At 42.2% G+C, this 27,202-nt stretch overlaps 1 protein-coding gene across 1 annotated transcript in view; it reads left to right on the top strand.

Moving 5' to 3' along the window:
- LOC126282356 (putative methyltransferase NSUN7) overlaps window positions 1-27,202 on the top strand; it is a 331,497-nt gene that overhangs the window by 140,825 nt on the left and 163,470 nt on the right. Inside the window, exon 2 of the mRNA XM_049982014.1 lies at window positions 24,955-25,190. Within this exon, the coding sequence (XP_049837971.1) occupies window positions 24,955-25,190 (236 nt within the window). The remainder of the gene's footprint in view (window positions 1-24,954; window positions 25,191-27,202) is intronic.

Raw genomic sequence — 27,202 nt, 5'->3', positions numbered from 1 at the left:
ACTGCCAGGATTCGAACCTGCGACCGTAGCGGTAGCGCGGTACCAGACTGTAGCGCCTAGAACCGCTAGGCCACTCCGGCCGGCACTTGAGCTGAGTGACAGTTTACAACTGATACTCTTTACAGCATATATTTCAAGAACAGCAAATAATGAAACTTTGGTTATTGTGCGTACGCGGTATAGTGGGAAGAACACATTATTAAATTTGTTGGTTGTCTGGTGGTATACAGAGTGCAAAGTTTTATACACGTGTTTGTCACATCTCGCACCCACAACGGCTGTTCCTCAGATAAGGATCGAGTCGACCTGAGCTCGGATGAGACGTACAGGAACAATGCTTCTTCACCTCTACGCCAGAGTTCATCAACGTGGTGGCTGGTTAGCGTTGGGACGGCCCTTTCTGGGGAACACATAGCACATATTTTGAATGTGCTATTGAACTAGAGAACGTGCTAACAATGGTACCAGTCCGATACCTTCTGTATCGAGGCAGATCAAGGCAGCGCTGGAAACCTACGATCTTGTGTTACATTTTTGAAAGATAGCGACACGGAGACCTCGAAGATAGGGTAGATCCCCGTGCCTCAACCCAACAGAAGGGTAACATTTATTGTCCAAATTACCGGTTACGCGAATCATTAGTTATTGTATTGTTTACACAGTGGCAACTGATCCTTTCACACAAGAGCATGGAAAAACTCAAATGGCTCTGGGCACTATGGGACTTAACATCTGAGGTCATCAGTCCCCTAGACTTAGAACTACTTAAACCTAACTAACTTAAGGATGTCACACACATCCATGCCCGAGGCAGGATTGGAACCCGCGACTATAGCAGCAGCGCTGTTCCAGCCTGAAGCGCCTAGAACCGCTCGGCCACCGCAGCCGGTCAAGACCATGGACCTGACTGGTATTGGTGTCTCTATCGAATACCGTCACATGCATATAGACGTTTTCCTTCTTGCGTAAGGTATACCACAAGTTTACCATTACCTTTTTCTGGACGAGAAACCTGCTGCGTAACCTTGCCTTATGCAGGATGTTCCACGAGAAATTGACAGTATTCAGGGATATGATAGGAACATGAAGCAAAAAACTTCATATAGTCTTATGACCTATTCTGAATGGCTTCCAGGATGGGACACACGTAATGCACATGATCTAGTCTTATCAATGTGACCACCACTTTCGACGTCACCCTGCAGTAAGGACTCACAGACGAGAGGTGGCAGCACTAGCAGTGGAGTGTATACAAAGCGTGATTTGGGGGACGCCGAAAACAGTGCAATCATTATCATAATGAGGAAACGGAGCGATTTATCTGTAGTCCAAAAATCCATTATCATTGGCTTCCGGGCCAAGGGTGGAAGCATTTCCCAAATGGCTGTTAGTAAACTGTTCGCGTGCCGTCATTGTTAAACTATAGCGTGCATGGCAAAATCCAAAACTGGCTCCAAGTAGAATATGGTGCAGCAAGGGTCATAGATAACAGTGGTGAACGACGGCTGCGGTGATCTATGCGGGCGAATAGACATGCAGCTGTTGAGCAACTGATGGCCCAGATGAACCAAAGGGCTAGCAGCAGTCTCTCCTAATCATGGTTACGCGGAGGTTGCTGCATGTTGGGCTCCGCAGTAGGCGCTTCGTTCATATAGCCATGACGATTGCTGTTCATAGGCGACGGAGATTGGAATTTGCACTCCAAAACCGCAGCTGGACGTCTACTGGGTGGTGACTGGTGGCCTTTTCACATAAATCACATTTTCTGCTCCGAAACACGAGTAAGCAACCACTGTGCAACAATCGTCGGGAGGTTGGAGCATTGTGGTCTGTGGGATGTTTTCGTGCCATTCCCTGGTGGATCTCGTCATTCTGGAAGGCACAATGGATCAACGTAAGTTCACTTCTATCCTTGGAAACTATTTATATGCAGTTTTCTTCCTCGGTACAATCACATCCAGTATCAAGACAGCGGAACTTGTCACACAGCTCGCAGTGTACGTGTTTCGTTCGGAGAGCACTAGGGTGAGTGTACCGTACTCCCCTGGCCACCATACTCCCCGGATTTAAATCCAATCGAGAATATGTAGAACCACCTCGGTTGGGCTTTTCGTGCGATGCATCCTCAACCGAGAAAACTAGCGCAGTTGGCCACGGCAGTGTAGTCGGCATGTCGGTACCTACCAGAACATCACTGATTCTCTTCCTATCTATCTTGCAGCGGTCTGCTGCGTACAGTCTGGTTATTCAGGCTATTGACATGTGGTTACTTTAATGTGCCTGGACAGTGTACATTGTTATCTACACTCATGCTCATAAATTAAGGGTAATGCTGAAACAACGCTCTTGTGGGAGGTTTACGGGTTTAAATCACCTGGGAGTATGACCATGCGGTGCATTTGACCTGCGATCATCGCACAGTGGCGCTGGCAGCAGACCACATACGCAAAGGTGTGTTGGTGCATGTCAGAGTACGGTGGAGCGAGTATGTGTGCAGACGTTTTCAGACGTGCTAATGGTGACTGTGTGTTGAAAATGGCTCAAAGAACACATGTTGATGACGTTATGAGGGGTAGATTTCTAGGGTGGCTGGAGGCTGGTCAGACACAGCAGGTCGTAGCATGGGCCCTCCGTGTGCCACAGAGTGTGATCTCAGATTATGGCAGCGATTCCAGCAGACAGGAAACGTGTCCAGGCGCTACAGTACGGGACGTCCACAGTGTACAACACGACAAGAATACCGATATCTCACCACCAGTGCCCGCAAATAGCCTGGGAGTACTGCTGGTAACCTTGCTCGGGTTCTTATCGCAGCCACTGGAACGGTTGTCTCCAGACACGCAGTCTACAGACGACTGAACAGACATGGTTTATTCGCCCGGAGACCTGCAAGGGGCATTTCACTGACCCCTGGTCACATGAGAGCCCGTAAGATCTTGTGTCAAGAACACAGTCCATGATCATTGGACAGTGGTACCAGGTTATGTTCACGTAGGAGTCCAGGTATAGTCTGAACAGTGATTCTCGCTGGGTTTTCATCTGGCGTGAACCAGGAACCAGATACCAAACCCTTAATGTCCTTGAAAGAGACCAGTATGGAGGTCGTGGTTTGATGGTGTGGGCTGGGATTATGATTGGTGCACGTACACCCCTGCATGTCTTTGACAGAGGAACTGTAACAGGTCAGGTGTATCGGGACGTCATTTTGCACCAGTATGTCCGCCTTTTCAGGGGTGCCGTGGGTCCCACCTTCCTCCTGATGGATGATAACGCACGGCCCCACCGAGTTGCCATCGTGGAGGAGTACCTTGAAATAGGAGATATCAGGCGAATGGAGTGGCCTGCCTCTTCTCCAGACCTAAACCCAATCGAGCACGTCTGGGATGCTCATGGTCGACGTATCGCTGCACGTCTTCAAACCCCTAGGATACCTCAGGAGCTCCGACAGGCACTTGTGCAAGAATGGGGGCTATACCCCAGCAGCTGCTCGACCACCGGATCCAGAGTATGCCAACCCCTTGTGCAGCCTGTGTACTTGTGCATGGTTAGTATATCCCATATTGATGTCGGGGTACACGCTCAGGAAACAGTGGCGTTTTTTAGCTCATGTGTTTCGGGACGGTTTTCTCAACTTATCACCAATACCGTGGACTTACAGATCTGTGTCGAGTGTGTTCCCTATGTGCCTATGCTATTAGCGCCAGTTTTGTGTAGTACCACATTGTGTGGCACCACATTCTGCATTTATCCTTAATTTATGAGCACGAGTGTATTTGTGGTATTTCCTTCAAATGGATCAACTAATTGAAGCGCCATATACGGGGCATCCCTCGTAAGCGGATGTTCTCTTCTGTTTCGACAGAGATCTGCAGTTTCCTATTTTGCAGTGTGTTGCTGTCGTGACGTCATTTTGCACCAGTATGTCCGGCAGAATGTGATGCCACACAACGTGGCACTACACAAAACTAGCGCATGACTGTATTTTCTTTATGATTCAAATTTACAACTGTTAGTAAACACTGCCACATGGGTGTACACATTATCAAGTGAAAAACACGTATTTTTAACATATAACGTTCACGTATCGTTACAGCTGTTGTTCAGTTCACAGTAACTGTTCAAATATCACACTGTCAAATTCAGTCCATTTGTGCGCTCTTGGGGGAACATGTTCCGTTGCTTGTGTTATTGCCTCTTCATGTTCCGTAATGATCGCAGCAGCACCCGTGATGCGACCAAGTAGTTGGTTGGTTGGTTGTTTTGGGGGAAGAGACCAAACTACGAGGTCATCGGTCTCATCGAATTAGGGAAGGACAGGGAAGGACAGGGAAGGAATTCGGCCGTACCCTTTCAAAGGAACCATCCTGGCATTTGTCTAGAGCGATTTAGGGAAATACGGAGAACCTAAATCAGGATGGCCGGACGCGGGATTGAACCGTCGTCCTCCCGACCAAGTAGTTCATCCCGTGTATTCATCTTTCGTTTGTACACCTCAGACTTCATCCAACACCATAAACAAGAATCTAATAGCGTAAGGCCATATGGTGTTGGTGGTCAGTTACACCACTCCGAACCAGCGATTAGGGTGAGTGCAGCTGAGATGTTCCCTCACACGTCCGGTAGAATGTGATGGGGCCCCATCAGCCTAGAAGCACATTGCAAGCCGCGTGGCCAAAGTAATGACTGAAAGGTGCCCAGTAAACGAATTGTTAATAAAATGCATGTAATTTTGTTCCCGTCAGTCTTATAAAATGACTGGAGCTATCAACCTGTTACCTATCATTGCTGCACCAAACATTGATAGGAAAACTAACTTGGAAATTGGTTTCCACTGTAGCGTGTGGATTTTACTGTGACCATCGATGATTATTACGTTTGTTGCTGATTCCACTCCGTGTAAATTTGACTTCATAAGTGAATAGTTTTAATGCAACCAAATGACAATTAGCATTTAACCAGTGCAAAATTCAATTCGTGCGACATTGCTGCAATTGTAAAACTTGTGGACACGATGTAACGTTCGCGTGTAGTTTCCACATTTAACGTTCGCCATACACGCGTTCATAGGACATTGACATGTACAAAAGTTGCCTGTGCTGGTGTGGAACTGAGCTGCACCGTTCGACAACATTTTTCTGTTCTTGCGGAGGCTGCTTAACTTCAAGTTCAGAAGAAAAATGGAAATTTGGGAAAATACCTGTTTCACGCAACGCGCCGAAACCCTGGTAAACGCTCTACGATCAAGAATTCGATGTGTTGGAAAGTGCCGACGGTATTCTTCGACAGCAGCAAGAGCATTAACATCTCAAAAGCCATAAACATACACTATATCTGCATATTCTTCATTAGCGTGGATGCGTGGCATTTTAGCCAGCGCGTGTACAAACACTCGTAACCGACGCTTCTTTCTGATACACTCTCGACCCCTCTCGCTACTTCGCTCACAATACACCATAGACAACTGCACATTCAACGGACTACTTTAATGGCAGAACACTTCCTAAACAAAGAGACTGAAAGCAACGAGGCAGGTAGGGTTAGAATAAATTGTCAAAGGGGCTGCGTGGGTAAGACAGTTTTTTGCGCGCGTTTACCAGAAAAACAAAATTTGGAAATTTGTGGTAAGTTCTATGGGACCAAACTGCTGCGATCATCGCTCCCTAAGCTTACACACTGCTTAATTTAACTTACACTAACTTACGCTAAGGACAACACACACACGTATGCCCGAGGGAGGACTCGAACCTCCGACGGGGTAAGCTGCGCCCCAAAAAACAAATGTACATTAAATATGCTCTATCTCTAAAATCATTGGAAGTAGGAAATTTCCCCTCGGACATACCGTACACAGAATGAACGCTACCTTACTCTTACTTACACTGTGCGGCTGCGCTGAAATGCTAATCATTTGCACTTCCAAGCGTGTAACACACTTCATGTCAATTTACGTTTGTTGCAGGCCCTATTCATAGTGTTGCAATTTTAACAGCCATCAGTGTAGCTGAATAGTTTGTGAATGCGCTGTAGATGCAATAGCTTGCAATAAAGAAAGAGAGGTGTTGTCCCCTGCTTATTCTCGAGTGGTTGCTGATGAACTCCGTATAATGGGCGTGAGATCATTTAAAAGCAGCTCACAACAGGTGAGCCGGAAACAGTCGAAGTTATCAGGAGAGGTGGTGCTCCAGAAGTTATCAGAGCTAAGTTGAGGTGCAGGTCACGGCCGGTGGCAGGTGACTTTGTAGCTCCCCTGGCCGCCAGGCTCTTGCGTGACGGAGCTCTGTTAAAGGCCCGGCCAAACTTAGCCACAATATGAGCTCCAGTCTGATTAACTGTTTTCAAGTTTGCTTGGAAGACAGAATATCGGAAGGTACTCACGGCCTTTTTGTCATTTTGGCGTCGTTATTACCGTATGGCATGGACATCAGAACGGTCCCTGAGTTGTCTCACTACAAGGGCGTTGGGGTAGATCCAGGCGCGGATCCATTTTGATATGCCTATAATTTTCCAGATATCACAAGTAACTTTCGTAGGATAAAATTACATGGAATCTGTTTCGGAAATCGCTTTTTTAGAAATTAGAAACCACGTCTAATACAGGTTACTTTCCAATTGCTTGTCTGCGGACTTGCCCCCACGGACGGGGGTCGTGATCCTATGTCAATTAAGGTAAAGCAAGGTAAAGGCGCACGCGCTTACAGTACCTGATGTCAACCACAGATCCGATACGGTTCGTGAGTCTAGAAGTAAAACCGGCAAAACCACAGGAAGTTGTGTAAAGAAAGACGGAAAGGGAAAGATCGACCACAAAATAAAAAATAATAATGTGTGTTGATTTCAAAAAGGCCTTTGATTCCTTTAACAGACTATACAGAGAAAATAATACAGAATTTGATGTTAAGTCTAAATTAGCAAATCTATTCGCGAAACAAATCCAGACATCGTATCTATAGGACAATTTTCGAGAGAAATATCTCAGATCTTCGAAATAAAACATAGGTGTACGGCAAAGAGATGATCTATCCCCAGTTCTTTGTAATTGTATTCTAGAAAAAGCAGTTACAACTTTGAATGAGAAGTTGAGTGAATGTGAGATTTCACCAAAAAGGCTGGGAAGATGAAACAAAAAGTTGAAATAAACTGTCTCGCATTTTCAGGTTCCTTCCCATACTTTCTGAAAATGTGCCATCTGTTACAGAGATAAATTAATCTTATGGACGAAATAGCCAGTAGGACCAGCTTAGGACTGTCTGTAGAAGAAAAAAACAAATGATTTACAATCTTTCAAAGTGCACCAAAATTTCTGAAAACATATATCGTCCAGATTGGAAAGGTGAAAAATTTAAGTTTCTTGCGGAGATAATTCAAGAAAGTGGTTTAGATAAATGTGCTGTGAAGGAAAGGCAACATAAGATGAAAAAGGCGTATGATGTAACTTAAGAGTCTTAGAACAAAAAATACCTGTCTAAAAATGCTAAAATAAGGCATTACAATATAGTGGTGTAGCTAGAATGTTTATATGCAACCGAATTTCTACCATAAAATTACACTACTGGCCATTAAAATTGCTACACCACGAAGATGACGTGCTACAGACGCGAAATTTAGCCGACAGGAAGAAGATGCTGTGATATGCAAATGATTAGCTTTTCAGAGCATTCACACAAGTATGGTGCCGGTGGCGACACCTACAACAGGGTAACATGAGGAAAGTTTCCAACCGATTTCTCATACACAAATAGCAGTTGACCGGCGTTGCCTGGTGAATTGTTGCTGTGATGCCTCGTGTAAGGAGAAGAAATGCTACCATCACGTTTCCGACTTTGATAAAGGTCGGATTGTAGTCTATCGCGATTGCGGTTTATCGTATCGCGACATTGCTGCTCGCGTTGGTCGAGATCCAATGACTGTTAGCAGAATATGGAATCGGTGGGTTCCGGAGGGGAATACGGAACACCGTGTTGGATCCCAACGCGCTCGTATCACTAGCAGTCGAGATGACAGGCATCTTATCCGAATGGCTGTAACAGATCGTGCAGCCACGTCTCGATCCCTGAGCCAACAGATGGGGACGTTTGCAAGACAACAACCATCTGCACGAACAGTTCGACGACGTTTTCAGCAGCATGCACTATCAGCTCGGAGACCAAGACTGCGGTTACCCTTGATGCTGCATCACAGACAGGAGCGCCTTCGATGGTGTACACGACGGCGAACCTGGGTGCACGAATGGCAAAACGTCATTTTTTCGGATGAATCCAGGTTCTATTTCTGCATCATGATGGGCGCATCCGTTTTTGGTGACATCGCGGTAAACGCACCTTGGAAGCGTGTATTCGTCATCGCCATACTGGCGTATCACCCGGTGTGATGGTATGGTGTGCCATTGGTTCGCATTGACGGCGCTTTGAACAGTGGGCGTTACATTTCAGATGTGTTACGACCCGTGGCTCTACCCTTCATTCGATCCCTGCGAAACCCTACATTTCTGCAGGATAATGCACGACCGCATGTTGCAGGTCGTGTACGGGCTTTTCTAGATACAGAAAATGTTCGACTGCTGCCATGGCCAGCACATTCTCCAGATCTCTCACCAATTAAAAACGTCTGGTCAGTGGTGGCCGAGCAACTGGCTCGTCGCAATACGCAGTTACTACTCTTGATGAACTGTGGTATCGTTTTGAAGGTGCATGGGCAGCTGTACTTGTCTACGCCATTCAAGCTCTGTTTGACTCAATGCCCAGGCGTATCAAGGCCGTTATTACGGGTTGAGGTGGTTGTTTTGGGTACTGATTTCTCAGGATCTATGTACCCACATCGAGTGAAAATGTAATCGTATGTCAGTTCTAGTATAACATATTTGTCCAGTGAATACCAGTTTATCATCTGCATTTCTTCTTGGGGTAGCAATTTTAATGACCAGTAGTGTATAATTTAGATAAACCACAAACATTAGAAAGGCGAATCATTAGCAAAATACTAGACCCACGAAGAACTGTGGAAGGTTGTAAATTACGAAGCAATATGAAATTCATTGAACATAGAAAACACATGAAAATTTAAGTCAAAAGAAGACTGTTATTTTCTTGGACATTTATGTCGTGCAAAAGATAGCCTATTAATCAAAAAGATCTTCATGTATTTGTTGGTCAAGATGTCAACAAGAAGCTGGATCTATGAATTAAGAAAAGATTTACGCAAAAATAGTATAAAAAGCCGAAGAAACAACTTTATAGATTATGCTAGCACACCTTCCCCCTCAATCCAAATACCCATTCTCGTCTCAGCCCACTTGGTATTCCCCCTAGTGAGCAGGAAACACGTGTTCGAATCCTGATCTTGGAACAAACTGTCATTCGTTGCTTCAGTCTGCATATATACATCATACATGTTAAAGACTTGAAAAGGTCTCAGGAACCATAAAGTTTGAAAATTTTGGAATTTTGTGTTAAGTTCCGATGGGACCAAACTGCTGAGGTCATCGGTCCCTAGGCTTACATATTACTTAATTTGACTTAAACTAACTTACGTTAAGGACAACACACGCAAGGGAGGACTCGAATCTGTGACGGGGGGAGCCGCGCGAACCTTGACGAGGCTCCCTAAACTAAGCGGCTACCCCGCCTGGCCCATAAAGTTTCATTTGGTTGAAGTACCTATGCCTAGATTTCCGGCAGGATCCGTCGTTTCGTTAGAGGGGGTGCTGTTACAATGCAGTTGGGAGGACCTTTTCAATGCTTTTATGGGGTGTAACGTGAATGAGAAATTGGATTGATGAGGGAAACGTGCTATTGTCGTCCGTGTTATTATGTAAAGCCATTGTGTCAGGGTGGCATAGTGGTTAGCGCATTTGCCTAGTGATCATCAGGAAACCTGGCTTAGAATCCTGGTCTTGGTACAAATTTTCATTTGTCGCTTCAGTCTGCATACATACATCACAAATGTTAGAGGCATGAAAAAGTCTGTGGTACCATACAGTTTCATTTGAAAGAAAAGTGTTTAGCGAAAGAGAATTGAACGTATAAGGATGCCAAGGTGTAAAAGTGAAAGAAACTGTTCTGAAATTGTCAAAGGACAGAAAGAAAAAAAATGTAGTGAATAGATTAAAGACAGGTGGAAAAAAAGAAGAGAAAACAAATAAGGAATTGAAATTGACACGTGGTCCTTAGTTGGCCCCACCGAGGAGAGAAAAAAAACTGAAGAACTGACTTTCAAATGGAGGTGGAAACTACTGCAAGAGACAGCATTCCTATCTATAACGCTCCGCGTAAACACAGTCTGCAGACCTTTGTTCATAACTACATTGCTTGCTAAAAAATTGATAACGGTGCGCGCACACTTCGGTTTTATATTGTGGAAATTTGCGACGCTGTCAAGTTTATGAAAAGTTGTTGCTATTATAGTTCTTAAATGGCTTGCGTAACAAATGAGTTCTCAAATTTTCAGATGAATACTTTTCATGTGTTTCTGTAAAGTGTAATTTCTTGGACGTTATATCAAAGCGATGTAATACGCAGCCATGTAAACAAACTAGTATATTAAAATATTTTTTATCGTTTGTTATTATTATTAAAATCGTAGGTATCTTAGTACTTTGAAAGCCAGGCCGATAGAAAGTTATATAGAGGTGGGGGGGGGGGGGGGCGAGAGGGAGTCTCCACCAAATAGAAGAATCAAATGGTTCAAATGGCTCCGAGCACTATGGGACTTAACTTCTGAGGTCATCAGTATCCTAGAACTTAGAACTAGTTAAACCTAACTAACCTAAGGACACCACACACATCCATGTCCGAGGAAGGATTCGAACCTGCGACCGTAGCGGTCGCGCGGTTCCAGACTGAAGTGCCTAGAACCGCTCGGATACATCGGCCGGCTATAGAAGAATCCCGAAACTCTGAACTAGTGGAAGAAAAATGTGACAAATATTTGAAGAAAATCCTATTTCAGAACCTCCAAGAGCTGATGTTGATATATAGCTTTATTCATCATCGGTTTTGACCAACCAACCATTATTAGGTTACATAAAATTATTTACAGAAGCCAGTGTGGTATCGCTTTTATTGTGGAGTCGAAAAATAAAATGAAAACCATCCTACTTCATGGAAACTATCACAAACAGTGTACTGCATCATCACAGTTAAATAATCTTAGTACACTAGCTCCTGTCTGGAATGCATTCTACATACTATCCAAGCAATTAAGAACTTGCACTTACTTTATTTTACGGTAACGGATGTTAAGATTATATGTTAGTTGTGCTGTTCAGCCGAACGACAGGATTGATGCAGCGCTGCACACTATTCTATCCTGTGCAAATTATTTCATCTCTTCATAACAAAAGAAATCTACGACGGATGTTCAATACGTAATGCAACACATTTTTTCTCGGCAAATTTCGGTTGAAAAAATCCAATATTTGCTGTGGGATACCGCAGAATATTCCCGATTCTGCCCATGTAGTTTCATAAAATTCCGACATATAACGGCTCCATACGTGGTTTTCTTAACGGCGGCTATAACCGCGATGCGGTCCAAGTAGAGAGTAGACATGAATTTCTCTTGGCGGAAAACTAGAACGTCGCAGATGTTCATATGTCCTTGAAAACTGTCTATGGAGACCCGGTAAAGAACAAAGACACAGTGAGTCGTTGAGAGAGGCGTATGTCGTCATCGCAACAAGGTCGTCGAAATCTGTGCGACCCCCCGCGTGCTAACCAGCCGCACACAGTTGTGGGTCCTGCAATGACGGAACGTGTGGACACTCTCATTCGAGGTGATCGACGGATCACAAACAAATACCTCGCTCCACGAGTGGACGTCCCTGTTGGTGGTGCTGGCACACTCGTCCACCAGTTGAGGCACTCAAAGCTGTTTGCCCCCTAGGTTTCTCGCCGCCAAGCAGAAGACGATAAATAGCTACGAAAGAGCATCTTTGTGGAACTGCTTGCGCGTTACGAGGCAGGTCATGACAATTTTTGTGGAACATCGTCACAGACGATGAAACATAGATTCATCACTTCGAACCGGAAGTCATATCCCGTAACCTCTCCTCCGAACAAAAAGTCCAAAGCCGCACACTCAGCCGGTAAAGACTTGGTGATGGTCTTTTGGGTTTCTGAAGAGGTTATTCTGTTTGATGTTCTCCCTCATCATGCAACGATCAACTCTGATGTATATTTTGCTACCTTCAGGAAACTGAAGAAACAACTTCAGCTTGTTCGTCGCCACAAAAATGCAAAGAACTCTTCCTTCTCCATGACAAAGAAAGGCCTCACACAAGTCTGCACACCCGAAAGGAACTCGTGAAAGTTCATTGGACTGTTCCTAATCATCCACCCTACAGCGAGGTTCTCGTACCTTTCGACTTCCACCTGTTTGGAACAGTGAAGGATGCACTCCACGGGAAACAGTACGTGGATGATTGGGAGATTATTGTATTGATACAGCAAGAACGTTGGCTCCAACGTCGACCAGTATAGTGGTACTATGAGGGCATACAGGCCCTCACGTCGCATTGAACGGAGATTATGTTGAAAAATATGGTTTTTTAGCCAAAAGAGTAAGAAATAATATGGTGTACAGGAATCGTGAATGTGATTTCAGAAAAAAATGTGTTACATTATTTATTGAACTCCTCTCGTTTGTTAGTTGTTCTGCTCAGCTCGAAGGTTAGTTTGATGCAGCTCTCCACGCTAGGCTATCGTGTGCAAACTTTTTCGTCTCTTGATAACCTATATCCATTTACATTTGCTTACTGCAGCCAACCCTCGGTCCTCCTCTGCAATTTTACCCACCCGCATTTCTCTCCATTATCAAACTGATTGTCGTTTGATGTCTCAGTATGTATTCTGTCAACATATCCAATCATTTAGTTAGATTGTGCACGATTTTATTTTTTCCTGTTCAGCTCTTCATTTTCTCATTAGTTATTCCATCTACGCAACCACTTTTCAACATTCTTCTGCCAAGTCACGTGTCAAAAGTTTCTATTTTCTTCTTGAATGAAATTTTTATCGTCCATGTTTCACTTGCGTATTAGGGTACTCTCCAGTCAGACACCTTCAGAAAAGTTTTTCTAACATAACAGCTTATTTTAGCAGTTTTCTTCTTCAGTGAAGCTTTTCATACTATCACTATTTTGGACTTTATATCCTTTCAACTAACTTCTCCGTCAGTTATTTTGCCGCCCAAAGAGCTAAACTTATTCACTAATTTCAGTGTGTCATTTCCTAATCCATGTCCCTCAGAATCACCTCATTTAACTGGTACACGTTATAAAATGGTTCCTCGTCTGATTGATTTAGTAATGTAGTCATATGCAAAAAAAAAAAAAAAAAAAAAAAAAAGTGTGCCGTATCATACGTTCTTTCATAAACAGAACAGTCTGGATTACCTCTTCCGTAACTGATAGTCGATTTCGGCGGAGTTTGCCCATCTCCAGGTGTAAAATAGAATAAACAGAAATAAATACGTTGGTTACCCTATAGCTTTTTAGCTATTTATTGTAATATATAAAAAACATAAAAACGTAAATGCGCTTAGTTACCGAAAACACAGACCAGTATTGTTGCTACTAGTAGCATCTACTGGGACGTGTCATTAAAACTTAAGTAAACGTTCCGATACAGGCGTAAGACTATTCACACACCTGTATAGATTCATACGGAAAAGCCCCGACACGGTACGATAAAAGTTATTACCACAGTAGCGCGGCAACTGTAAGCGTCGGCAAAGATGTATTTTGCTACGCCGGAAGGCGAATGACAAATGATGGAAACCATCCAATTTTTTTTAGATGGGCTCTACTTTAGTTCTCGTAGGGAGTATTCTTGTGAGAAGTGTATAGTACAGATTCTGTTACCTGAATAATAATTTTTATGAACGTATGAAGTGTGAGAGTTCTTTTTAGCGCAAAACCACGAAAGTTTTCATTTCTTCCGCGCATTATGCTATCTGAAGAGGAAGAAGTCCGATAAAAATCAGTATTGTATTCACGGTCAGAAATGAGAAGTAATTGTGGCGGAAGAAGCATATAACCAAACTGCGTAAATCTCAACAGCATAGAGAATAAGTTCACTCCACCACTGACTTACAATTTACGAGATTTGTGAATTAAAAGTGAAAGACAATTCATTAGCTGCAAAATCTATAAAAATCAAACATGACAATAGTGTAATTAATTTGTTTAATTATATTTTTATATATATTTGCACACACCTTATCCTAAAAGTTCTGTAGTTATTCAGTTAAAAAAAAGGTTCATCTCAGATGAAAATTGCTCCCTGGGCTATTACACGCTCCCTCAGAGCACATAAAAATCCACTTTGTGTCTGTAATGAGACATTCCGAATCAAATTAAACTCACGGAGATCAGTCTTTGCTTGGGAAGTCACAACGTACATATCACAAATATGTAATTTAAAATACATTCTACGTCAAAAAAGCGACGCACAACGAACGAATTATCCGAATGGGGCGGAGAACGATATGTGATATACATGTACAGACAAACAAATTATTACAATTACAGAAAAATTGGATAGTTTATTCAAGAGAAAGATCTTCACAAATTCACCAAGTAATGACGCGTTGGTCCACATCTGTCCTCGATGCAAGCATTTATTCGGCTTGGCATTGATTGATAGAGTTGTTGGATGTTCTGTTACGGGATGTCGTGCCAAATTTTGTTCAATTGGCGCGTCAGATTGTCAAAACTCGAGATAGTTGGAGGGCCTTGCCTATTGTGTTCCAAATATTCTCAATTGGGGAGAGAGCCAGCAGCCTTGCTGGCCACGCCCTACGGTTTGGCAACCACGAAGATCAGCGGTAGAAACTGTTGCTGTATTTCAGCAAGCATCACCTTGCTAAAATGTTAGGTGGGGATGTCTTGCCGTGAAGGGTAACAATACGGGGCGTACAATGTCGTCGACGAACCGCTGTGCTGAAAGGACGCCGTGGATGGCAACCAAATGGATCCTGCTATGATATGAAATGAAACCACAGACCATCAGGCCTGGTTGTTGGGCTACAGTCATGTTGGTATCCCACCGTTCTCCGGGGCGACTCCAGATGTGTCTTTGGCCTGTAATCGCATTGACTGGAGTGGAATTGTCTTCTGTGATGAGTTCCGCTTCGATCTGAGCCATCATGAGCGGCAAAGACGTGTCTGGAGATTGCCTGTCCCGTGGGTGGGTACCAACCTGACTCTTTTTCATCGTAGGGCCCGAAAACCAGGACTGATGGTCTGTGGTTCCATTTTATTCCATAGCAGGGCCCACTTGGTTAGCAGCTGTGACACCTTTACAGGACAATGGTACGTCAACGATATGTATACCCTGTTTTCTTGCTCTTCATGGCAAGCCATCCTAGGCTTACATTTCTGCAAGACAATGCTCGGCTGCATACTAAGAGAGCTTCTGCTTCTTGTCTTCGTGCCTGCCAAACCGTACCTTGGCCAGTAAGGTTTCCGGATCTCTCCCAAACTGAGAAAGTTTGGAGCATTGCGTACATGGTCCTCCAACCATCTCGAAATTTTGTCGATCTAACTCTCTAGTTGGACAGAATTTGGCACGTTATCCTTCAGGAGGCCATCTAACAACTCTATCAATCAACGAAAATCCGAGTACCTGCTTGCATAAAAGTCAGAGGTCGATCAACGCGTTATTGACTTCTTCAATTTATGGAACTCTTTCTCTTGAATAAACCATCCATTTTTGCTGAAATTGTTATCATTTGTTTATCTGTACTTGTATGTCACGTCTAGCGATTTCCGTCCCGTTCGGATAATTTCTTCGTGGTGTGTCTTTTTTATCTTAGAGTGTATCTTCAATATCACTACTGAAAAGGCATGTATAGGCGACACAAACCAGCATTAGCTAATCCCTATTTCTGCCGTATTACTATGGGTCAAATTCTTCTATGACATGCAGCGCGGTTCAGCGATAATTGCTTCCTTAGATTTTTGCGCCTTTGGTAATAATTTGCTTATACTGGCAACCACAGCCCCTGACATTTTCCGATTCTGATAACTCTTATGAACAAAAATTATGAGCAGAGTAGCAAAAATTCTTTTTGTCCCTTTATGTCATTGTTAATAGTTTCTGACTACAGTTCATTTTCAAGAAAATCGCTTTAGGGGGATGAAAACAACCGAAATACAATACGGTTCTAAATTCTTACACGAAACAAATATAAAGGTTTCAAAAACAGAGATAATTGCAGATGAGTAAACAGTGAACGTCATTGTAACGAAACATATTACTTACAAATGAATAAGCAAATGTAATTAATTAGGTGTTTCTAATTACTATGTTTAGAATGCAACATTTTATTGAAAGTTCTTCCTGACATATTAAATATTCTTCTAGTCCAAAGCAAATTCGAAACCTTAAATAATAAGGCACTTGTAAATTTAAAAAAAGGATGGTGTTAATACTTGTTAATTTGAAAAAGGCATATGATTCTATAGACAAAGGATACCTCCACAAAAACTTAAAGGAACTTGCAGTACACAGTAAATCTCTATAAATAAGTAAATAACTCTAACAAACACAGTTTATAAAGTCTAATTTCTTCGAAAAACTTCTACTCCCTTTCAGATTGTATAGGGAGTCAGATAAGGGCCCTTCTTTGCGTTGTTATCTGCTTGTTGAGTTCCTTCTCAGAGGTGATACCGTCAATGCGGTACGATACTGTGAAACGTCCTGAACGAGACAGCTGAAAATGCAGGTCTGCAAATACTTTTTGAAAACACAGTGTACATGACTAATGAACGTATTTCACCAAGAATTTTAAAAACCAAGTATGGCAACATCAAGAAAAGAGACGCCTTTAAGTATCTGGTTGAAAATACAAGCAAAAAAGTGAGAAATGAACCAATTGAAATCATAAATAAAAAATTAAAAGTGCGTGCGCGAAAGTGAGAAATCTGTACAAGAATAAATGCTTCTCTAAGGTTGTTTGTTAAGGCATTGCAATACACTTGTAAAAACGGAAGTCTACAAGCCGAAAACATTACTTTTATCTAGGTGCAAAATGTCATCAGAAGATTTCAAAAAGAAAGAAAAAAGTATCTTACTAACAATATTAGATCCAATTAAGAACAAAGATGACAACTAGTCTTTGGGACCAACTAAGGAAACGTAAATCATTCGACAGCTGACATTAGGGAAAGATGCGTTACACTCTACGGACTTCGTAAAGATCGGCAAGCAGAACAAACGAAGGAAGACGTAGTAACAAAGAAGATCAATACATTCTTCGAAAAAAGGAAGACAAACAAAGAAAATGCGTGACGGGGGGGGGGGGGGGGGGGGGGGAGCAGGATAAAAATCGACTTAGAAGCATTGTAGATTGCCAGGAGACCATGCTCAGCACAGACAATTTCAGACTAGAAGTCAAGAAATTCAAAAGTTATCAGGAAGCTAAAAGAAAAAAGGAGAGATAAGAGAAAAAGCTCTCGTTCTTCGAAAATGAAAGAGTATTTTAGAAGAATGAAGGGAAGAAGAAATAAACAGTTATCTTGACGTGGTCCTTAGTTGGCCTGAAATGGTATAAAAAACGATTAGTTCATGTTATTGTTGTGGTGATGGTCTAGATAGATGTCTGCCGAGTAAACATTACGACCCCTTTCAACTGTCGGCGGTCTCTGTCAGTCAAAAGGCAAGGTCAGCCTGTACGCTTTAGTGCTGTACGTGTCCCTTCACATTTCCACTTCACTATCGCAGGGGAAACAGTGGAACTAGGGATGTTTAGGAGTGTGGACATCTCTCGTACAGACGTGTGATACAAGTGACACCCAATCCCCTGACTTGAGTTCCGCAGAGCGCCCTTTTCTGCTCTGTCACGATGTCTAACGACTACTGAGTTCGCTGATATGGAGTACCTGGCAGTAGATGGCATCACAATGCACCGAATATGAAAAACGTATGTTTTTCGGAGTGTCCAGATACTTTTCATCACATAGTGTATGTTCTCCCAAGAATCTCAATACTTACGAGGAAATGTCGGCTACTCCAGATGCCTTGTTTCGACTTTGGTCTTCCAGTACTCTGTGAAATATTTCTATCTGTACCATAGAGCCCATCTCATCGATATTTACACAGCTGGCTCTCTTTACTCCGAAGGTTACTTCAGTTTTCCTATACACGGCATCTATCTTTTCCATAGTCATGTATACTTGTACAACTTTCGATTTCCCCTGTAGCCGTTCCAGATTTGTAATTTTGTTTTTCCTGTCAGTCCCATTCTTTAGAGTCTGCTTTCTCTTTTTCTTGTTTTATTAGCTGAATTTTTATTATCTTCTTTCAGCAATTAAATTCAATAACTCCTGTGTTATTCATGATCTTAGGTTTGTCTTTTTGTCTGTAGCCTTCACTTTTTCCTCTCTCAAAGCTACTCATCCATCTCCTACTGTACTCCTCTCCAGTAGTTCAGTCAATCTTCACCTAATGCTCCTTTTGAAACGCTCTATAATGTGTCGTTCATTCAATTTATCCAGGTCCTGTCTCCTCATCTGACTCCCTTTCTGCAAATTCTTCAGTTTTAGTCTGCATTTCACGACCAATAAATAACGGACAGAGTCCACATCTGACCAAGAAATGTTGTGTAATTTGAAATTTGGCTTCGACATGTCTGTCCTACCATTGTACTGTATAATCTATTTAATAGATGTAATAAAAAAAATGTTGTAGTTCATAGTACTAAAAATACTACTGAGCAAAAGTTTAAGGTATGTATCGTGAGCACACTCCGATTAGCCTTATGGATTCGTCATCATAAAGACTGCCAAGGAAAGCTGTTATCTGGATAACACAAGGAAAACCGATAATGTGAGAAAATAGTAATTGTTCTGTAACACATATTCAGTGTAATAATGGTATCACATGAACACAGCTAAAGAAACCTTGTATTCCTCGCTGAATGCGGTCAGTACCTAGCTGTACAGCACAATAAATGTGGATGATTTAGTCCATAGCACATACTTAATAGTGTATCTACACCATCCGCGTTGAAATACAGTGCTGTTTATTTTATAAGATATTTTTTCTATTTAATTTTCCCAAATCGTAAATCTGTGCATTGTCACGCTCAGTAAGTTTTACTCCCAACTCTTGTTAAGGTATTTTGACGTAAGTTGTTTTCTGTGAATTTATAAAGACCGTATTTTCACTTAAATATTCATTTGCACTTTCAGTGTTCCTGATTCCTCATATTTATAAGTCATTTATGGAGCTACTACTCACAAGAAGTGACGTCTAATGTGCTTACTTATTTACATTTTCGTTTACTGACACTCCTATATCATGCAAGTATAATATAAACAGTAGTGGACCCAGTATCGAGCCTTACCACTTGAAAATCACCTTAGAAAGTTTCCACCATATTGTTAACCTTGCATCTTAGTTCTATATTTGTTCTTTGTTTTCTACAGACGACTTTATTAGTGATGACTAGGAATTCAAATGTTAACATTTGGGATCGGGTCACCCTAATGGAAGGACTTGGGTCCCCACATAACTGCTTCAGCGTTCATCATTTGCAATACATAACTCGTCTTTAGGTAGTGAAGGGAGACGAAAATTTAATAGTCATGGGTGACTGGAATTCGTCAATAGGAAAAGGGAGAAAAGGAAACATAGTAGGTGATTATGGATTCGGGCTACGAAATGAAAGAGGAAGCCGTCTGGTAGAATTTTGCACAGAGCATAACTTAATCATAGCTAACACTTGGTTCAAGAATCATAAAAGAAGGTTGTATACATGGAAGAATCCTGGAGATACTAAAAGGTATCAGATAGATTATATAATGGTATGACAGAGATTTAGGAATCAGGTTTTAAATTGTAGGGCATTTCCAGGGGCAGATGTGGACTCTGACCACAATCTATTGGTTATGACCTGTAGGTTAAAACTGAAGAAACTGCAAAAAGGTGGGAATTTAAGGACATGGGATCTGGATAAGCTGAAAGAACCAGAGGTTGTACAGAGTTTCAAGGAGAGAATAAGGGAACAATTGACATGAATGGAGGAAAGAAACACAGTTGAAAAAGAATGGGTAGCTCTGAGGGATGAAGTAGTGAAGGCAGCAGAGAATAAAGTAGGTAAAAAGACGAGGGCTAGTAGAAATCCTTGGGTAACAGAAGAAATATTGAATTTAATTGATGAAAGGAGATAATATAAAAATGCAGTAAATGAAGCAGGCAAAAAGGAATACAAACGTCTCAAAAATGAGATCGACAGGAAGTGCAAAATGGCTAAACAGGGATGGCTAGAGGACAAATGTAAGGATGTACAAGCTTATCTCACCAGGGGTAAGATAGATACTGCCTACAGGAAAATTAAAGAGACCTTTGGGGGGAAGAGAACCACGTGTATGAATATCAAGAGCTCAGATGGCAACCCAGTTCTAAGCAAAGAAGGGAAGGCAGAAAGGTGGAAGGAGTATATAGAAGGTTTATACAAGGGCGATGTACTTGAGGACAATATTATGGAAATGGAAGAGGATGCAGATGAAGACGAAATGGGAGATAAGATACTGCGTGAAGAGTTTGACAGAGCACTAAAAGACCTGAGTCGAAACAAGGGGCCCGGAGTAGACAAAATTCCATTAGAACTACTGACGGCCTTGGGAGAGCCAGTCATGACAAAACTCTACCAGCTGGTAAGCAAGATGTATGAGACAGGCGAAATACCCTCAGACTTCAAGAAGGATATAATAATTCCAATCCCAAAGAGAGCAGGTGCTGACAGATGTGAAAATCACCGAACTATCAGTTTAATAAGTCACAGCTGCAAAATACTAACGCGAATTCTTTACAGACGAATGGAAAAACTGGTAGATGCGGACCTCGGGGAGGATCAGTTTGGATTCCGTAGAAATGTTGGAACACGTGAGGCAATACTGACCTTACGACTTATCTTAGAAGAAAGATTAAGAAAAGGCAAACGTACGTTTCTAGCATTTGTAGACTTAGAGAAAGCTTTTGACAATGTTGACTGGAATACTCTCTTTCAAATTTTGAAAGTGGCAGGGGCAAAACAACAGGGAGCGAAAGGCTATTTACAATTTGTACAGAAACTAGATGGCAGTTATTAGAGTCGAGGGACATGAAAGGGAAGCAGTGGTTGGGAAAGGAGTGAGACAGGGTTGTAGTCTCTCCCCGATGTTATTCAATCTGTATATTGAGCAAGCAGTAAAGGAAACAAAAGAAAAATTTGGAGTAGGTATTAAAATTCATGGAGAAGAAATAAAAACTTTGAGGTTCGCCGATGACATTGCAATTCTGTCACAGACGGCAAAGGACTTGGAAGAGCAGTTGAACGGAATGGACAGTGTCTTGAAAGGAGGATATAAGATGAACAACAACAAAAGCAAAACGAGGATAATGGAATGTAGTCAAATTAAATCGGGTGATGCTGAGGGAATTAGATCAGAAAATGAGACACTTAAAGTAGTAAAGGAGTTTTGCTATTTAGGAAGTAAAATAACTGATGATGGTCGAAGTAGAGAGGATATAAAATGTAGACTGGCAATGGCCAGGAAAGCGTTTCTGAAGAAGAGAAATTTGTTAACATCGAATATAGATTTATGTATCAGGAAATCGTTTCTGAAAGTATTTGTTTGGAGTGTAGCCATGTATGGTTGTGAAACATGGACGATAACTAGTTTGGACAAGAAGAGAATAGAAGCTTTCGAAATGTGGTGCTACAGAAGAATGCTCAAGATAAGGTGGATAGATCACGTAACTAATGAGGAGGTATTGAATAGGATTGGGGAGAAGAGAATTTTGTGGCACAACTTGACTAGAAGAAGGGATCGGTTAGTAGGACATGTTTTGAGGCATCAAGGGATCACAAATTTAGCATTGGAGGGCAGCGTGGAGGGTAAAAATCGTAGAGGGAGACCAAGAGATGAATACACTAAGCAGATTCAGAAGAATGTAGGTTGCTGTAGGTACTGGGAGATGAAGAAGCTTGCACAGGATAGAGTAGCATGGAGAGCTGCATCAAACCAGTCTCAGGACTGAAGACAACAACAACAACAACTCGTCTTTAGTAAAGTCAAACGAGTTTTAAAACAGTCAACAGTAAAACTGCCTGAACAGACTTTAGAAAAATGACTTTTAAGCAACTGCCACTAATTATGAGCCACCAGCCACCAACCATCAACTATACATAAAAAGTGCAGAATTTTAAAAACAATTAATTGCAGACAGCGAAATTCACTTAGCAATTCTTTTTAACTAAATGTCCTTTAACATCTGCCATTAATTATTAACCCACTGTCACTCAGTAGACAGCAAAGGTACAGGATTTTAAAAACAATTAACACTTACTGAATAAGCAGCTACAGTTAGCCACAATTCACTGATCAACCTTTAACCAAAGGCGTGGTGGAACGAGATGATTTTTAAAGAATTGTTATTCATTATGAGTGGTGGTTGCACAAACCTATCCGGTGGGGGGCGGGTGGGGGGGGGGGAGGGATGGTGCTGAGTGGAAGGGGAAGAGTGACATGTAAGGACATACATGGAAAATTACTTAACTTGGACAGGATGGCCGCAGTCCTTACTCCTTCCTCTGCTTGAGCCTGCAAGATACCGGACTGCCTTCACTAACATCGAATTGGTCAAATAACCTTCAAGTCGCTAGTATGTTTTCCAAAATAGCATGCCCACTTATGGAAACCGCTCCGCAGGGCATGCGATAATCGAGAGTCGAAATCAGACTCGGCGCCTTCACGTGAGTCGTTTCGTTCATTGTGCACCATCCAAACTCCAAACCTCTCGTGCCTCTGGCCGACTCGCTCCGCGCACCACACCCCAAAACCTTCCTGCCACGCGGCTTTTGTCCCCAGAGATGACGAATCGGCGTACCTCCAAAGTTATCCAGACAAAGATCGTCACCGAGGAGCGAAATCGATAGAAGGCCGAGACTGCGTGGATAAATTAGATTGACTTCATTCCCCTTAATACCATATCTATGCAGTTCACCTGACAATAAGCAGATTCAAAGGCTTTAGAGAGATCCAGGAGGAAAAATTGCTGGATTGTATCACTCCATAAATACCTCGACAGAACTTCGTCATCTAATCTCGCTGGCTCACAACTACAAAAAACATAGCGGCGGACAGTGTTGAACATTGATATACTCTTCAGACTTCCACGTATGGCCAGCCCTGCAATAGATGTCTTATATATTTTTATATTCCTTTTTTAAACGATGGTATTCACTTTTTAAGTGCAGCAGTCTTTTTGAAATTACAAACATTACTCCGGAAAATTAAGGTTTTTTCAAATATCAAAACGTGTTCCAAGTCACAACATGGTCACATAACTACAATCAAATATTTCATCCAAATTTAAAGCGTTAGGTTGAAGAAATTCTTGTCAGTGCTGTATTTAGCCGTCTATATGTTACATTATCTGATGGAAACTAACACAAGACAGGTAACATTTTTAAGATATAAAAAAAAACTCTCAAGGGAACATTCCCAAGTGGCAAAACGATCTTGATGAAATTTGGTTTATATGTAGTGGGGCCAAAATAATTTTTGTGTATGCGCAATTTCACTTTTAAGGGGTAAAACAAATCACAACGGGTAATTTGTTGTATTCGATTTGGAGGTAATATCTTCGAAACAATCGTAAATAAAAAATGTTTCTGACATAAAAATTAAGATGCAGTTAACATTCATGTAAACCGCATAATCGATAATTTGTATTAATTTCAAATTTTACACAATACCCAACCAACTTTAATTAATTTTGAAAAATGGAAACCTTTGTTACAGCATAAAGTAAGACGCTTTCAAGTTACATACAACCTTGTGTAATAAAGCTGGGTTCTGAAATACCATTTTTGGAAAATAACCTGTACACCATGTGTTTTCAGAATATTTCCAACATTCCTAAATAAAATAGCTGAAGATTCGTTATTAGTCTGATTATTTATTTTACGTATATTGATTTTACATATTGCTAGTTTATCTTTTGCATTCATTTTTGTTTTTTCAGTTCACCGTTTCAAACACGTGTATTTTGTTAATTGAGAGGAACAAGTAACTCATTTTTATGATAGAAATTCATTTCAATAATGATTACACGTAAATAAATGCTTAAAACGTAACTTTTCGTAGACCATACACCTAAAGTGAACGAAATTTCTTCACGTAATATACAAGCCAGATAACACAATATTAAAGAAAACTCAGTAGGATTTCAAATTGTCGTGGGTGACCCTCTAAATATCCTGACCTGTATCAGGCATATTTCAGTACTTTGGTAATCTGTGGCGAAAAGAATTTATTATGTACTAGTGACTGCAGCTTGGTTATATCGTTTGTCAAGTGTAGACTGGCAACATAATCGTTCGACAGAACTGTGCCTGAAGATCTTCTAACAAAGTTCTTCCGACATAGAATCCGCATACATCTCACGGCCGTACCCGTGCCGTCGAGCGCTTTGAGATCATCAGATGAACAAGATCCTCGTCCTCGGGTATGATGGACAAAACTTTTTCTCGCCCTGACCACCTGATTCACAATAATTGTACACTCTTGCTGAGTTTGGAACGATAATTCGATAATTTATTTACGAAAACGCGAATGACCTTGTGACAGCATCAATATCTGGTAAACAAACGTCTGGCCAGGTCAAAAGATATATGAACGATGTTTTCTTTCCCAGAGAGAGAGAAAACTGAGTATTATTGTGTGATTCTTGTGGCTGTCAATTCTATTGCCACGATTGTGGATCTTGCGTAAGGATCGCACAGACAAGGTAAGACAAATTGTGGCTTGTACGAAGGCATATCTACAATCGTCTTTCCCTCGCTGCATATTCGAGTCAAACAGGGAAGGGAACAAGCAGTGATACAAAACATCCTCCGCCATGCACCGCATGGCTTGCGGAGTATGTATGCAGATATAGATGAGAGTGTGTGCGGTGTTGGCAGGATGGCGAGCCCGGTGGTGATGGCGCCGCCCGCGGAGACGCAGCCGCTGTGGGGGTGTGCGGGGGTGGCGACCCGGCGGCCGCTGGCGGAGGCGCGCGAGCGCAGGCCCGCGGGAAGGCCGGCGCAGGACATCGCCAAGGCTGGCCGCCTGCTGGCCGCGCCGCCGCTGCCCGTGCACTTCCAGGACGAGGAGGACATGCGGCGCGTCTACGCCCTCATCTACGACGTCTTCCGCTGTAAGTCGCCGCACAGCGCCACTTGCCCTCACAGATTCCTGTGCACTCGCCTGCGGTCTAGCAGTATGTACAGGGTGACAATTATTGAACTCCAATCCCAAGGGTGACAATTACTGAACTCCAATCACAAAGAGAGCAGGTGTTGACAGATGTGCAAATTACCGAACTATCAGTTTAATAAGTCACAGCTGCAAAATACTAACGCGAATTCTTTACGGACCAATGGAAAAACTGGTACAAGCCCACCTCGGGGAAGATCAGTTTGAATTCCGTAGAAATATTGGAACACGTGAGACAATACTGACCTTACGACTTATATTAGAAGAAAGATTAAGGAAAGGCAAACCTACGTTTCTAGCATTTGTAGACTTAGAGAAAGCTTTTGACAATGTTGACTGGAATACTCTTTTTCAAATTCTAAAGGTGGCAGGGGTAAAATACAAGGAGCGAAAGGCAATTTACAATTTGTACAGAAACCAGATGGCACTTATAAGAGCCGAGGGACATGAAAGGGAAGCAATGGTTGGGAAGGGACTGAGACAGGGTTGTAGCCTCTCCCTGATGTTATTCAATCTGCATATTCAGCAAGCAGTAAAGGAAACAAAAGGAAAATTCGGAGTAGGTATTAAAATCCATGGAGAAGAAATAAAAAATTTGAGGTTCGCCGATGACATTGTAATTATATCAGGCGCAGCAAAGAACTTGGAAGAGCAGTTGAACGGAATGGACAGAGTCTTGAAAGGAGGATATAAGATGAAAATCAACAAAACCAAAACTAGGATAATGGACTGTAGTCAATTAAGCCTGGTGATGCTCAGGGAATTAGATTAGGAAATGAGACACTTGAGCCAGCCGCGGTGGTCTCGCGGTTCTAGCCGCGCAGTCCGGAACCGTGCGACTGCTACGGTCGCAGGATAGAATCCTGCCTCGGGCATGGATGTGTGTGATGTCCTTAGCTTAGTTAGGTTTAAGTAGTTCTAAGTTCTAGGGGACTGATGACATCAGCAGTTGAGTCCCATAGTGCTCAGAGCCATTTTTTGAGACACTTGAAGTAGTAAAGGAGTTTGGTATTTGGGGAGCAAAATAACTGATGCTCGTCGAAGTAAAGAGGATATAAAATGTAGACTGGCAATGGTAAGGAAAGCGTTTCTGAAGAAGAGAAATTTTCTTAACATCGAGTATAGATTTAAGTGTCAGGAAGTCGTTTCTGAAAGTATTTGTATGGAGTGTAGCCATGTATGGAAGTGAAACATGGTCGATAAATAGTTTGGACAAGAAGAGAATAGATGCTTTCGAAATGTGGTGCTACAGAAGAATGCTGAAGATTAGATGGGTAGATCACATAACTAATGATGAGGTATTGAATAGAATTGGGGAGAAGAGACGTTGGTGGTACAACTTGACAAGAAGAAGGGACCGGTTGGTAAGACATGTACTGAGGCATCAAGGGATCACAAATTTAGCTTTGCAGGGCAGCGTGGAGGGTAAGAATCGTAGAGGGAGACCAAGAGATGAATACAGTAAGCAGATTCAGAAGGATGTGGGTTGCAGTAGGTACTGGGAGACGAAGAAGCTTGCAGAGGATAGGGTAGCATGGAGAGCTGCATCAAACCAGTCTCAGGACTGAAGACCACAACAACAGCAACATTAAAGAAACGTAAATTAATTACAAACTACGGCGTGCACACACTTTATTCAACATGTAAACGTCACTACAGGTATTCGGATAGGTTATGATATTTTCGATATGCCTGCCATGATTGGCGACGTTGTGGTGCAGACGAGTAGCGAAATTCTGCATGACCGCTAAAGTGTCGCAACATCGATGCTGTAGATGACCTCCTGAATGGCTGTTTTCAACTCAACAACGGCTTTGGGGTTATTGTCGTACACATGTCTTTAATATAGCCCCACAAAAAGGTGTCGCAGATCCAGAGAATATAGCGGCCAATCGAGGACCATGCTAGTGGCCTCTGGCTACCCCAAAGCCAGAATGCGGTCCATAAAGTGCT

The sequence above is a fragment of the Schistocerca gregaria genome, chromosome 7 (genome assembly GCF_023897955.1).
Source record: "Schistocerca gregaria isolate iqSchGreg1 chromosome 7, iqSchGreg1.2, whole genome shotgun sequence".
Taxonomy (NCBI): Eukaryota; Metazoa; Arthropoda; class Insecta; order Orthoptera; family Acrididae; genus Schistocerca; species Schistocerca gregaria.
This window is presented reverse-complemented; position numbering and strand designations above follow the sequence as displayed.